The sequence below is a fragment of the Rhinolophus sinicus genome, linkage group LG15, assembly GCF_036562045.2.
Source record: "Rhinolophus sinicus isolate RSC01 linkage group LG15, ASM3656204v1, whole genome shotgun sequence".
NCBI classification, from domain to species: Eukaryota; Metazoa; Chordata; class Mammalia; order Chiroptera; family Rhinolophidae; genus Rhinolophus; species Rhinolophus sinicus.
The window spans coordinates 41137513-41152090 of NC_133764.1; the positions used below are offsets into that span (position 1 = coordinate 41137513).

The 14578-nt window shown below is 57.5% G+C and overlaps 1 protein-coding gene across 1 annotated transcript in view; it reads left to right on the plus strand.

The window, feature by feature from the left end:
- The window catches only part of TBCD (tubulin folding cofactor D), a 134955-nt gene that overhangs the window by 13211 nt on the left and 107166 nt on the right, over positions 1 to 14578 (plus strand). Inside the window, exons 7-9 of the mRNA XM_074319596.1 lie at positions 2329 to 2461; positions 9219 to 9264; positions 10830 to 10962. Coding sequence (XP_074175697.1) covers positions 2329 to 2461; positions 9219 to 9264; positions 10830 to 10962 — 312 coding nt within the window. The remainder of the gene's footprint in view (positions 1 to 2328; positions 2462 to 9218; positions 9265 to 10829; positions 10963 to 14578) is intronic.

Genomic DNA, 14578 nt, shown 5'->3' on the forward strand with positions numbered 1-14578 from the left:
CCCCTCTCCTCCCTCCCCCTCCCTCCCCTCTCCCCTCTCCCCTCCTCCTCCTCCCTCCTCCCTCCTCCCCTCTCCCCTCCTCCCTCTCCCCCCTCCCCCTCCTCCCCCTCCCCTCCCCTCTCTCCTCTCCCCTCTCCCCTCTCCTCCCTCTCTCCCCTCCCTCCCCTCTCCCCTCCTCCCCTCTCCCCCTCTCCTCCCCTCTCCTCCCCTCTCCCCCTCTCCCCTGCAGGAGGCTACTGGCCTGTGTGGGCAGAGGAGATAGTGGGGTTTTCTATGACAACAGGAAATTTGATTTCTGTTTTTAAATTACTCATCCGGTGCATCAACTACAAGTACTTCTAGTAAGGCCACAGGTACCTGCTGCCTTTGGTGCCCTTAGGGTAGTTCCATACAAGATAGTGATTCCAGAGCTGAAAGGTGTCCTCAGACTGTCCCCAGCGGAAGCAGAGCCTCTGCTGGTGGGTGGGTGACGGCCATGAGGGGCCCTGTCTTCTGCTTGTCCAGGAGTGTGGTAGAAACAGGGGATGGCTGATGCTGGTCAGGTCCCCTGTCCCCTGGGGTTGTGGTGATAGAGGGAGATTGGGACGTGAAAGCACAGGGAGCCCGCCCACCACCCTGCTATGTGGACCCTCAGCTCTACAGGATACGCTGGTCATTGTCTGGAGTGCGTTCGTCATATGTCTAGAGTATACAATAGGCAGCCACAGGGTGAGCCATTCCCCTGAATGTCGAATGATGACGTTAGAGCTACATAATAGTCCACTGTGATGGTTACATAGTTTTAAGCCATTCCTTATAATGTTCAATTTCAAATTTATTTCAAAATTAAGTTGATTCAATTTGAACATAAATATTTGTTCTCCCCCCACACCCCCCAAAAAGAGATAGTGATTCAATCCCACTGGTGACAAAGAATGAACTAGATAAGGTCAGTAAGTTGACAAGATGAGCAAAAACTATCACAGTTGCCTGAGCTGCCTTAGTTACTTCAACAACAGGGATTTACATTTATCCTTGTGGCGCTCAGTCGTTTCGGAAGATCAGACTGCAGTGCGGAAGTCCCAGCTGTTCCCTGAACGTCGTCGTCTTTCTCCTCCCGAGTGTGCAGAGTGCTTTCCGTGCGCTTCTTTATAGTGTGAGGGCTCCAACGGTGAGTCAGACGGTCCGTCCTCAGGAAGCTTGAAGTCGAGCAGAGGCAACGGGGAAGGAGAGGTGTTCCCAGCACTGTGTGCCGAGCCCCACAGGAGCCACGCGGACAGTTGTGATGGTCACACAGAGGGCCCCCTAACCCTGAGTTCCAGAGCAGGAAACATTCCCGCAGGGAGGTTATCTCAGAAGTAGGGCCAGGACAATTCCAGGTTAGTGACAGGACACAACCTGGAAGGCTGGGGGAACGTGTGTGGTTCCGTATGAATTGGGGATAGCACGTCTGACACGGGCTTGCTCCCACTGGTCGGGCCGAGCCTTCCCAGGGTTCAGTCAGGTCCTTGCAGTTTGCGGCAGCTTTGTGGCCGTCCTCTGGTCCCACGTCCCGCTGGGGGCTCGTCTGTGTACCTCGCAGGCTGCACCCCTCCCACCTCCCCTTACTTAGCTGTTTCCTCCATGTTATTTGCTTGTTTCCTGTGTTTCTGCCCCAGGATGCAAGCTCCCCCGGGAGGGCAGGGGCTCAGCCTGAGCCACTGAGTCAGAGCTGGGGGTGGGCATGTGGGCTGGCTGGGGAGGGACAAAGCGCCCAGGCTGTGCTGTGGGAGCCAGAGGGTGGCTGCCAGCCCAGCCCAGCCACACAGGAGGGCCTGTGGAAGCCATACACCCCGTCTGAGCGGCCAGGGACGCCTGGGTTGTGGGGCCATGGATACCAGCCAGACCTCTGCACGGGGAGGGTGGCCCATGGAGGATGAGGGACCGACGCGGGCCTGTTGCCCGGCCAGGCCCTGCTTGTGGGGGCCTGGCATCCCCAGGAGGCGGGAGGGGCTGAGGAGTGGGCCTTGGGGGTTCCCGGGCAGGGGTGGGACAAGTCAATGTGGTCTTGTGGTGAATGGGGCCTCGAGAGAGAGCAGATGGGGCCGTGGGGCCTGCGTGTGACCTCAGAGAGGTCATGGTGGGGAAGCGCCACTCGAGGGCCACACTTGTGTTAGTGTCTTCATTTCTTATATCGGGGAGTGTTGTAGGACGTCTGCCCTGGAGGGAGGATGTCACGCGTAGTGCAGAGGACACGCGTCCCAGATTGGACGCTCATCTTGACAGGATGTGGTGGGCTGGGAAGCGTGAGTTCTCGCCAGTTGGCGCCTGGGTTGAGCTGTGACCTTCCTGTTTGTTCCCTTCTGGCAGGTTTGTCACGCGGCCTGATGTCAAAGAGAAGAAGATGGCGGGTTTCCTGGACTGGAGCCTGTGCACTTTGGCCCGCTCCTCCTTCCAGACCATCGAGGGGGTCATCGCCATGGACGGCACGCTGCAGGCCCTGGTAAACCCTGCGGGGGGAGCGGGCGGCTGTCCGCCGCTTGTGGCAGCAGATCGACTTGCGGTTACTCGGAGTCGGAAGTAGTAGGGTCGGCTTCAGCAGGACGTGAGCGCGTCTTTGCTGCTGCTCTGGAGTGGCCCTCAGGGGGCGTGGCCCTCAGGGGGCGTGGCCCTCAGGGGGCGTGGCCCTCAGGGGGCGTGGCCCTCAGGGGGCGTGGCCCTCAGGGGGGCACGGCCCTGGGGGGCCACGGCCCTGGGGGGGCACGGCCCTCGGGGGGGGGGGGCCACGGCCCTCGGGGGGCGTGGCCCTCAGGGGGCGTGGCCCTCGGGGGGAGTGGCCCGCAGGGGGAGTGGCCCTCGGGGGGCGTGGCCCTCAGGGTGACCTGCCGGGCGCCTTGGCTTGTCACCGAGGGCCTCCTGCTTTAGTGAAGACGGGCTGATCTGGCCTTGCATGTGGCCACCAGGGGGCAGTGGTGCCCATGGAGCTGGGCCTGCCGGGCAGGCAGGCAGGGGCGTGTCCTCCTCTGGCTTCTGCTCACCTGTGTTCCAGAGTAATTATGGGGACCGGCTCTAATGAAACCAGGCAGGTGACTTGAGGTTTGATTTTGTGCAGATACTCAGGGTGTTTGTAACAACTGGGTTAAACACAGACCCGGCACCCATCCTTTCCCGGCCTCCTGCTCTGCTCGTCTGTGGCTCTGCCTTTTCTGGTGCCAACGAGGAGGAACGGTCTCCTTTATGCTCCGCAGAAGAGGGCGGGCGGCTGCCTACACCAGGCCTCCCCTGGGGGGCGACCACCCGCAGCCTCGCGCTTGTCATTGCAGTGGGCCAGTCCTCGTCCGGGAAGCTCAGAGGCCATCGGCCCACTTTTGGGCAAGCAGACCCTGTGGGCTGCGCTGAGAAGGGGCCTTTGGGCCCGTGACTCAGTGTGATGTCATCGTCTCGGGTGTTGTCCCATCAGCATTCGTTTCCTGTGCAGGTCTCGCTGACGTGTGGGAGGCTGTGAGGGCTGGAGCAGAGCGGCTGGCGGTGTGACCCCCAGGGCAGTGGGCAGGCCCCTCCAGGAAAGCCATTTGCCCCTCATCGCTCTGGGCACTGAGGGAGTGACAGCCTGGCATCTGTTTCTTTCCATTCATGTTGCGTTGTCTTCAGGAGGGATTACCGTTCAGTGATAAGGACGTTTCAAAATATTGTAAAAAGAAACCTGGAAAAATAGAACATTTTAGGATTCCCATAGTCCCTCGAGGTAACATGTTTTACATGCTTCCTCCTTCCATTCTGTGAGTGACTGTGCTGTTTTCTCTGTCTTAAAGAAACCATTGTGTAATCAGGTACCATGAATAATTCAGCCTCTTACAGTGTACAATTGAGTGGTCATTTTGTAAATGCATGAGGCTGTGCCACCGTCACTGTCTAACTCTAGATTCTTTCATGGCCCCTGAGGAAACCTCACACCCATCAGCACTCACTCCCAGCCCCTCCCTAGCCCCTGGCAGCTGCTATCCTGCTTCCTGTCTCTGGATTTGCCCCTTCTGGACGGTTCCTATACATGAGGTCATGCGCATGTGGCCTTGTGTGTCTGGCTCCTCACTCAGGATCGTGTCCCCGAGGCTCACCCACATCATAGTGTCAGTAAGGCATTCCTCTCGTGGCCGAGTAGTCCTCCATTCCTGGGCGCTCTTCCTACCACAGATAATGCCAGTCTGAATTTGGGTGTGTAAGCTGTAGTTTTGAGCATCGATTTTCAGTTCCTTTGGGTATATAACAATAGTTTTTTTGAAAAAAATTGACAATAATTTAAATATTTTTTTGCTCCTGAGGTCTTGTCGCGTTGCTGGAACCTGGGGTAGCAACCTGTGCAGGCATACAGCGTGCCCTCGGGGGCCTGGTTCCAGCTGGCTGTGGGGTGGTGCTTACACGGGGTGTCACTGGACTCTTGGGTGTCATTGCTGTGACGGAAGCAAGGCAGTCAGGGCAAGGCTTCCCCGTGTGGATTGCAGGGAGGGTATGCAGGTGGGCCCACGGCTATCGTTGCGTGGCCCCTGGGGGGCTGGATTTATGTGTCAGTGACTCTGATGAAGGATGGTGGATGGCATTGACGTGGTTTATTGGAAGGTTTGGTTTGAGTGGATTCTTAAGTTTTGAGAAGTCTTAGGTCCTGGAGAACCAGTGAGAGGGCTGGCAAAACGTAGCGGGAGCCTGTCAGTCATGGTGGTGGCCGGGGCCGAGAGTGGGCGCTGCCTCACGGGGGCAGGCACACTTGCCCTTGCTCACCAGTCAGGAGTCTGCATTCTAGACAGGCTCCTGGGGTCTCTGCAGCTCCCCACCTGGCCCAGAAGCCACTCTCTAGGGGCCACTGCTGGTTCCTGTCAGGGCAGCTGGGCCCCAGGCACCTGCCGGCGGGATGCACAGCGGTGGGCCCTTGCTCAGGCCACCAGCAAGAGGCCCTGATGGCTGCCCGTTCTGCTGCCCGTGGAGGGAGCAGCCAGGAGTGGGGCAGTGCCCCCTCTGTGGGTGTCTCCGTGTTCCCCACCAGGAGGGGCGGGCTCCTGTTCCCTCTTCCTCCCGAGGAATGACAAGATTTTAACAAGATTTTGCAGAGGCTTAAAGAAGCCCAGCCTTTGCCTCACCACTTGTTGGCAGAGGTGTGAGGAGCACCCTCCGCGCGGGTGCTGGGCGGTGTGTGGGCCGCACCCGAGGGCCATCCGAGAGGTCAGCCCTCAGCAGCCACCATCCCGGGCGTGAATGAAAAACTGCTGCAAAGCAGTGCTGGCCGGTTTGCATCCTTTCCAGGGCCCTCGGAAGCCAGTGTTTGCTCAGAAAGCCTGGGGCCTGTCTGGTTTCCTTTCCTTCACTGGGGGAGCAATTTGGTCTGATTGCTGCTGCCACCTGGGCAGGGGAAGCCAAGCTGGGCGCTGTCCCCCGCCCCGGGCGGGAGGGCGAGTGGGGAGAGTGGGGAGCGGTTTCACCAGGAGCCCGTCAGACCTGCACCGCAGGGCGGGGCGTTCGCGGGGCGTCCGTGGGGCGTGACGGGACTCGCAGGCAGCCTGTGCTGGAGGGTTTCCTCTGTTTCTTTTGATGCACTTGGCTTCCCTTCATCCACCTGTTCATTAGTGTGGGCTGGGCGAAACAGGTGAACTCGTGACAAGTTCCATCGAAACTGGGAGCTGGTTTTCCCTTCCCTGGAAGTGTGCTCCTCTTGCAGCGACAGTTGTTAACTCTGGGAGGGAAGCAAGTGTTGGGCAGGGTCAGCACTGGCCCCTCGGTCCGGTTTCAACACCCTTTGGGTTAGTCCTGTAAGCGTTAGGATTAATGCAGACTGAGGCATTCAGGAGGGGAAACAAGTACTGAACGTGAGGACGTGGGCCTGGCGTCTGCAGCTCAGGGGGTCGATGGCGGGGGTGGGGGTGGCGGGAGTGTCACCAGTGGCAGCAAAATGCTCTTGTTTACCAGCTGTTAGAATCACAGTGGACTTTGTTTCATCAGTGACTAAAGGGTTGTGTTGTTAGAGGAGAAATAGTGGCCAACAACCCCACTGAGACCAGGTGAGCGACAGGCCATCCAGCGCCCGTGTGAGGAGCAAGGCCTCTGGCCTCTGGGGAGCTTAGGTCGCGGATAGTCTGGTGCCCAGGCCGGGACCCCTGCTTCCCAAGGATGGGATCTAAGTGGGCCAGTCCCCAGCCTAGGGACGCTGTAGCAACACCTGTGACCCCAGGCAGAGGTGCGCCCTTCTCTGCCTCTGTGGAAGGGAAATAACACACCTCTTACCTCAGAGGGTGGCATGAAGGCTAATTAGTGAATGTCCGCTCTTTGAAGATGAAAAGCCACTTGATTATCCGAAACCTTTCACACAGGCTCTGCTTCTCTTCTGTTCGGGTTCTTTGGAGGCCAGCACCCTGCGTTTCACCTGAGGGCCAGGGCGGCCAGAGCACACGTTGTCCCACTTGGGCCTGTAGTCCCAGCTCTGCCTGGGGCAGGGCTCTGGGAGAAGTGTCAGCACTTGAGTGTTGACTTCCTCAGACTGCCTGTGTGGTTCTGTGCTCTTGTCACATTCAGGTGAAAGAGGCCCCATCAGCCCCCGAGGGTTTGAATAAAGACGCCTAGCAGCCAACTCTGACACTAGTTTAATTTCTCGTAACTCAGCATGTTACGTGGGGCAGGCCGCCCGGGGGTGGCGTGAGTCTTGTTGCAACCTGTGTGCTGATGGCACACCTTTAATTCCACCAGCAGCCGGTTTGTGCACCTGCTGTGTGACGAGGCACCGCGTCCTGCTGGACAGGTGCTCGCAGGCGGCCTCGCCAGGCCCACGCTTGGAGGGCAGGGGCCTTGTGGGGCACAGGCTGCCCTAGCCTCTCAGATGCCAGAGCACTGCTGCTGGGCTGGGCAAGAGCTGCAGGCGCCTGGCCGTGGCCCCCTCTGCAGGCCGTGGGGGTGGCGTCTTGCAGCTTCCACCCACCCTGCGGCTGCATTCTGCGGGGCATGGTACCTGGCTGCCCTCACCCTTCTCTTCCCTTTAATGCAGTGTCCCTCAGGCTCTGTCCCGGGCAGTGGGCGTCTCTCCCGATTCCCCCTTGACCTTTGATTCCAGGTCTTTCTCCGTGGACATGGCATATGTCCAGAGTGCATGTTGTCATGTCGCTTCTCCCTCCTCCCCTGCCCATGCAGCAGACGAGGATGCTAGGCACTGCGTGCTGGCACGGGCTGGGCTGCGTGGCGGAGGCTCTGAGGTGTGTCCCAGACCTGGCCCTCCACTCCAGGTTTGGGGCTCACCTGGTGTCCTCCATCTGCCTGCCCCAGGGTCTGGGAGGCGGACCCAGCCCCTCGGCTGTCACCTGCAGCCATGCCCTGTGTCCTTCAGTGGTGTCACTCGGGAGAGCCGGGTGACAAAGGGACCAGGACAGACACAGTAGGCAGCCTCCAGAGGTGTCCCCGGGAGAGGGTGAGCGGCAAGGTGTGAGCCCAGCCTCCTGGCTTCCCTCGCGGGCTCCTGCCCAGGCCGTGGCTGTGGAGCCCATCAGTGGGCTCAGCTCTGCGTCCGCGCTGCCTCCCCTTCCTTTGAGCTCCGCCTGTCTCACGGCACACAGAGAAGCCCAGGGTTTGGGGTGCCCACTCAGAGGGGTGGAAGTGGCCCCTGGGTATGTGCAGTCGTCAGGCACACGTCTGAGAGGAGACGAGCGGTCTTGCTTCTGGGGCTGGAGGTGCCTGGGTCTGGCTGGTTGCCCCCTTGGAGGTGCCTGGTTGGGGGCACAGCCCGGGCAATACTTCCCAGGGCTCCTTGTCCAGTGTCTGCTCACTGTTTCTTCCTGGAGGGTGAGGGGTGGCAGGCCCTTCGAGAGGCCCCTCACTTATTTTTGCAAGTCGACAGACGGGTGGTGGGAAGGCTCTTTCCCTCTGAACAGTGGGAATGCCCTGGGGCAGCTTGGGAGTTCCCGGTGAAGTGCCACACGAGGACCAGAGCATGTCCCCTTTGCTGCCTTGCATGGGAGGTGTGGCCCTGGCTAGGCTCACACACAGGCGAGGCTGCGGGCCAACCCCTACGCAGCATCCAGCCTGGAGCTGTTGTTGGTGCTGATGGTCCTTTCTGTTCATCTTTTGTCCCTTTGTGTGTGGCCTGACTGTCATGATGGGGCCTGGTGCTGCTTCTCAGCCCTGGGATAAGACTTGAGGTGGGGTGCAGAATGGGGCGGCTCCCTGTGCCCCAGCTCTGTCCTGTCTGCTCGTTGGTGTGTCCTCCTGAGGTGCCGGCGCACGCACCTCTCCGGAGTTCTCGGGCACCCTGAGGGGCGCCCAGGGCTGGTGTGGTGCGGGGCCTGGGTGGGGCTTCCGTTCTTGGCCTTGACTTGCTGGTACTTCAGGGAGCTCAGACCAGCCTCTCCTGCACCTAGCAGCTGACAGCTGTGACTCACTGGCTGGGGGACATGCCCTGGGGAGGGGAAGCTGCTCTGCCTGTGGAGAGGTTAGCAATCAAAAGGGGCGGCTGTCCAGAATGAGTGCCCAGAAGGTCGTTTTGTTTGCACCCTGTGCTGTGCTGGTTTCTAATGACAGACAGTGCCGTCACCTCCTGGGCTGTGGTGGGTGTCTTGTGACCCCTACACAGTGCAGCTGCTTCTGTGAAGTGTGTGCTTTCAACAGTGGCTGTCAGTGGCTCGTGTCATCTGCTTCCATGAGAAGTGTGGTGGCTGGGCTGGTGAGCACGTGATACCAGGAGTCTGGGGCGCTCTGGCCGGCCCTTCCCTCTGCTTCCCAGTCACTTAGGCTCATGCCAGGACGCCTGTGGGTGTTGGTCTCCTGGGCCCAGGTGACCCCACAGGAGGAGGCGAATGTGCGAGAAGCCGGAGGGCCTCTCCTTTGCCACTGGGGATGGGTGAGACTCAAGCGACCAGTCCCGGAGCTTCTCACCTTTGTGTGGGACACATTGTCTGTCACACGCTGGTCCTTTGATGTCTTTATTTATGCACAGGTTATCCAGAAGTCCTGCGACAGCACTGCCTCTCCTGAGAGGCTGGTGCCCTTAGCTCCCATGGGGGCACATGGCCACTGTGACGCCTCCGTCAGCGAGCGGCACCCGTTCATGGTGCCCTGCTGGAGGGTTGCCTTTCTAGGCTCTGTAATTTCCTCCTGGGTCATGGATGCGAACTGTTCTCGATATTTGGTGGAGAGTGTTGAGGAGAAAAGTTTTGGAAGAAGCAATAATTTGCTTTAAATTTGTAATTGAATTTGCAACAATGTAATAGAGGGTTTTTTTTTGTTTGTTTTTTTAGGCACAAATATTCAAGCATGGAAAGCGTGAAGACTGTTTACCATACGGTAAGGTTCACGATGGGCGTGGGTGGGTGTGACGTGAGTGTGTCCTTGAGAGGTTGTGTTTGGACACTCACCGTTCTCTGGTTTCTTCGTTACTTTCGTATGTGTGCGTGTGTTTCAATAATCTGATTTTAGGCCCGTGTGGGGGTCTGGTCCTTGATGCTCAGTCTGGATTCTGCGCACTTGGTGATGTGGATGCAGCCTGGAGTCTCCGCCTTGCTTCCTGGGTGCTCCTCCTGTAGCGAGGCTGCATTTTTTGCCCTTTTACCTCATTCTCTTAATTTTAGATCAAAGCTCAATTTGTAAAAACAAGTACAGTGATTCTTGCCACAGACAGGTTTACTGCCTGGAACGAGAGGAACTTCTGTGTTCTAGAAGATGTAGGAATCGGATTTGAACAGTAGAGCTTTTTTTTTTAAAATAATTGTTTTTTAATTGGGGGATATTGGGGAACAGTGTGTTATCCCAGGACCCATCAGCTCCAAGTCGAGTCGTTGTTCTCAATCTAGTTGTGGGGGGCGCAGCTCACTGGCCCATGTGGGAATCGAACCGGCGATGCTGGTGTTATGAGCACTGCGCTCTAACCAGCTGAGCAAACGGCTGTCCCAGAGTTTGATTTTTAAAAATAGTTTTCATCCTGGAAAACTTCAGACATGTATAATGGAAGAGAAGGGTACGGCGAGCCCCTGTTTCTGTCACAGGCCTCAGGTTTTTGGCTCATGGCATTGTCCCGCGGCTGTCCTCACCCCACCAGACACCCGTGTCCCACTGCTGCTGTGCCGTTGTGGTTCTGAGACATGTCCTGGGTGTCAGTCCCACACCTGAGAGAATGAGCAGCGCTGCCCCCTCTGCACACCTGCCCTAGGACTCGTTAGCGCATGCTGCAGGCGTCTTTCAGGAAATGATTTCAGTGCTGATACAACTGGTGTTGAAACCCACCCTCCTTGTCTGTCACATGAAATGCTGCCCTGTGTGCTGTGCTGGCTCGGGCCCTCCCAACGCCCCTCACTCCTCCAAATACTCCAGCAGCATTTCCTGCCTGTGGAGAACCCCCCACCCAACCTCATACACCTATGTTTCCACGATGCCGCGTGACTCAAAGACACAACGCAGCACAAACCCCAGCTCCGCTGGCGTAGCCTTTGATAATCATTAGCATCTTTTACCCGCCACGTGGGTGCTAGAACCCCGTCCGTCCCTTCTGAGGACCCCCTTCCCTCTCTCCTGAGAACCACCGTCCGTCTCTCCTGAGAACCACCGTCCCTCCTGAGAACCCCCCACCCTCACTCCTGAGAACCCCCGTCCCTCTCTCCTGAGAACCCCTGTCCCTCTCTCTCGACCCCTGTGTTCTGCCAGCCGCTGTGTCCCTTTGCAGGGAGGAAGGTGACCCGCTCAACCCCAGCACACTTGGTACCTGACACGGTTGAAGGGCTTCATGGACCGGGTTGGGGTGCTGTGTAGGGGCCTGGGGAATTGGCTGTGGTTGTGCTGTAGACGTCACAGACAGTGCACTGCAAAGGTGTGTGAAATCTCTCCTGCAAACTGAGCTGAGTGTGCTGTTGTTTCAGCTGCCACTGTCCTCCAGCGCCTGGACGCCTGTAGGCTCCCCAACAGCAGCCAGACCCTGCTCCGGAAACTCGGGGTGAAGCTTGCACAGCGGCTGGGCCTGACCTTCCTGAAACCCCGACTGGCCCAGTGGAGGTTGGTAGACTGGGCGTGACCTGGGCTCCCTAGTGGTGCTGGTGTTGGGCTGCTATGCCCGTGCCACGGGCATGGCGGCCTGACGGACAGGTACAGTGTCCTCTGCTGTCGTTTTCCTTAGTCTCAAGCATGTTTCTGATATCAAAAGGAACAGTTTTGGTTTTCTCTGACCCTGCATCTTCCAGTTAGAGTAACTGGAGCTGGGGTGACGACAAGAAAAGCTTGTTGTGCATTTTGTGTGATGTTCATAAAATGTTACGTAAAATAAAGTACGACTTCACTGGTTTGGGCTCGCGTTGGGAAACTCCATTGGATCAAGGGTACATCTGAATCCCAGGTTCTTTCAGAGAGAAGAGCTCGTCTTCAGGTTTATTCCGAAAGTGAAGCTGCATCTGCCCGCTGATGGGAACCGTGGTCTGGGGGGTCTGCTGTCGTTAACAGCTGGCTGCTGAGCGCGTGGTGCCCACAGAAGCAGACTCCTCTGCATTGCTGGGCCTGTGTTTTTAACAGTCTTCAGCTTTAGTTCAAGTATTAATCTGTGGTTTTGGAAGAGTTCTTTGTCCAAAGTTCAGCTCAGCCTTTGTCTCCACTTGTAGCCAATTCTAGAGAAGTGTGCTATGTTTTAGTGAAATACCTTCTGGGAGTTCTGCAAGAATGTCAGTGGTTAGTTTCTAAAATGCCATAGAAATTTAATGTTTGGTACTGAATTAGGGTTCTCTAGAGAAACAGAATGAATGGGGGTGGGGGATGGGGTGAGTGTGTGTAGAGGCTTCTTGTAAGAAGTGGCTCACGTGACTGTAGGCTGGCGGGTGCCAACGTCTGGCAAGTGAGTCTGAGCTGGAGGCCCAGGAGAGCTGATGGTGTGCTTCCTGTCAGAAGGCTGCAGGTTCGACTGGGGGAACCCATGCTTCAGTTTGAGTCTGAAGGCAGGAAGCACCCCCTGTCCTGATGGGCAAGAGTCAGACTTTGTGCTCTCCAGGCCTTCAACTGATTGGACGAGGCCCACCCCCACTGGGGAGGGCAGGCGGTTTCACTCCATCTACTGATTTAAATGTGACTCTCATCCAAAAACACCCTCACAGACACAGCCAGAGTACCGTTTGACCAACTGTCTGGGCACTCTGTGATGCAGGCAAGCTGACACATAAAGTAACCATCACAAGTGCTATAAACATTTACTTGGGAAGGAAAATATTGAGCCTCACAATCTTGTTCAGTGTGTTTCTGCGTCCATTCAATGTAATTATTAATGTGGTTGGGGGTGAGTCTGTCTTCTTGCCGTTTGTTTTCTCTCTTCCATCTTTTCTTGCTTTTGTGTTTTTTCTCGTTTTGTCTTCCCTGTTATATTCTTGTTACGTATTGAGCATTGTTTTCTTCTAGGTTGTCTTCCCCGTAAGAGTATCAGCCTCTCTGGCAGGCCGGTCACTCGCTGGCAGTGCCTGCCCTGCCTCGTGAGGCGGGTCCTCCTGACATGCAGCCTTCCTCTGCATGTCACTCCTGTCACTCCATGTCATGAACGTGTGCCTCACTCCTGCCGCGTGGCCGCCAGCCCCTCTTGCTGGGCCCACATCTCAGTGACTCCGCAACATTACATGACCCTTGAACTCTGCTCAGCTCCCAGTTGCTCTCTGGGCCTTGTCCTGCTCACACATCTTAGGGACACCCAAGGATCCAGCAAGATTTTCATGCAGGATATCGGGATTCCTTATCTGTCCCCAAATGCTGACCATCTCAGTAGTCACGGACGCTGTCTCCTCCCCCCCGGCGCAGCTGCCGCTCTCTGCTGGGGCTCTATTTTAGAAAGTACCTTTTGGGAGTGAGCAGAGGTGAAGGTGGGTTGCACCTGGGGTCTCCCTGCTCTGAGGGGTTGCAGCCCTGTCTTGTTTGTCATCTTGTGCCTGCCAGCGGTCGGCTTATAGTTTTCGTCCATGTTTTGTGGTTGTTTGTGGCTGAAGGTAAGTCTGATGGCAGCCTGAAGTCTGTCGTCCTTACAGTCTCGGCTGGTGTCTGGTCACTGACCATACAGTGAGTCCTTCCTGTGACGTAGTGGATGTGTGTGCCTGTTACTCGTGAGGGGCTGTGCTGGCTGCTGTGTGACCTGACGGCTTCTGTGATGGCCGGTGGTGTTCACCCTGTTCGCTGCTCCGTCTGTTGCTCCCACTCTGAGACCACCTCCGATGTGTCCCCCCCCCCAAGCAATTCTGTGACACCAGCAGGTGTTCTACAGCTCAGCCCTGACACTCTACCTGGAGACAGCGTCAGACCCCACGGTTAAGGGTCATCCCACAGGACCACCTGCCCCTTTGGTGCCAGTCTCAAGTCCACGTCATTGTCACCTGTGCTTGACCCACTGGCTCTAGGTCGGAGGTTCCCACGACCCCTCCTTGGGTTCGATTAATTTGTTTGAGTGGCTCCCAGAACTCGGAGACGTGTCATTCACTAGGTCCCCAGCTCATTTGAAAAGGACCGAACTCGGGGACAGCAGATGGAAGAGAGGCGCAGGGCGCGGTGTGGGGAGGCCACGGAGCTCCGTGACCTCTGCGGGCGCCACCCACCCAGCCCGTGATGTGCCGCCAGCCTGGACGCTGTCCAGACCCATCCTTGTGTGCTTCTGGAAGCCTCGTGACAGACACGCCGCTGGCGATCCTTCAGCCTCCAGCCCCTTTCCCTTTCCCGGAAGTTGGAGGTCAGAGGTTGGAGGTCACAGGGTGGGACTGAAGGTTTCAACACAGATCACAGGGTTGGTTCCCCTGGCAAGCAGCCCTGTCCTTAGGGGCTTTCCAAAAGTCACCTCCTTGACGTAGCAGAAGACAGCTTACTCCAGGAATGGAGAAAGACACAACGTATGTGTCTTATTACGAATCACAGCATCACAGCCATGTAACAGCACTTAGGGGGTTAGCGGTTTAAAACAGTCGTTTTCAGTGACGCCTGGCCGTCTCTGTGCGTGAGGAATGTGGGTGTGGCCAGCAGGGTCCTCTGGCCTGGTGCTCCACGCCTGTCACTGTTGCCAGGCCCGTTTCTCGCTGGCTGTTTGCTGAGGCCTCCAGAGTTGCTTGCCTGGGGCCTCTCCATAGGGCAGCCATCAGAGGATGGGCAGCGGGATAGAAGCCACATCTTCTGGCTCATCTCAGGGCTCCATCCCCACAGGAGGGAGTCACAGGGCCTGGCTGTACCTGGAGGAAGGAGTTACATACGCCAGGGGGTGGGGGCCTCAGGGGACTGCCTGCCACTGTCCTTGTTTTACGGGGTTGGAAACAGGCGTAGAGAGAGAATGGGTCGTTCTGGGCCACAGGTGTGTCCGAGCTGGTATTCGAGTCCTGGGGTCTGGAGTGGACCTCCGGCTGCAGCCCGCAGCATCCACTCTATAGCTGGGCGTGGGCACCTGTTGTGCTCCTTGCCTGTCCCGGCCATGCTCAGCCAGGCCCATGTGTGCTTGACTTGCAGCGCGGCTCACGCAACTTCCAGAAGGAAAGGCCCTGCTCTAAGTGCTGTGTGCACATGCCTCAGCCGTCCGTCGTAGCCCTCTGGGTAGGACATCGTTCTACAGGTGGGGAAACTGAGGCAGAGAGCGATTCAGGAGCCGAGCCAGCCTGTGCTGGGGGGCGATGCTGAT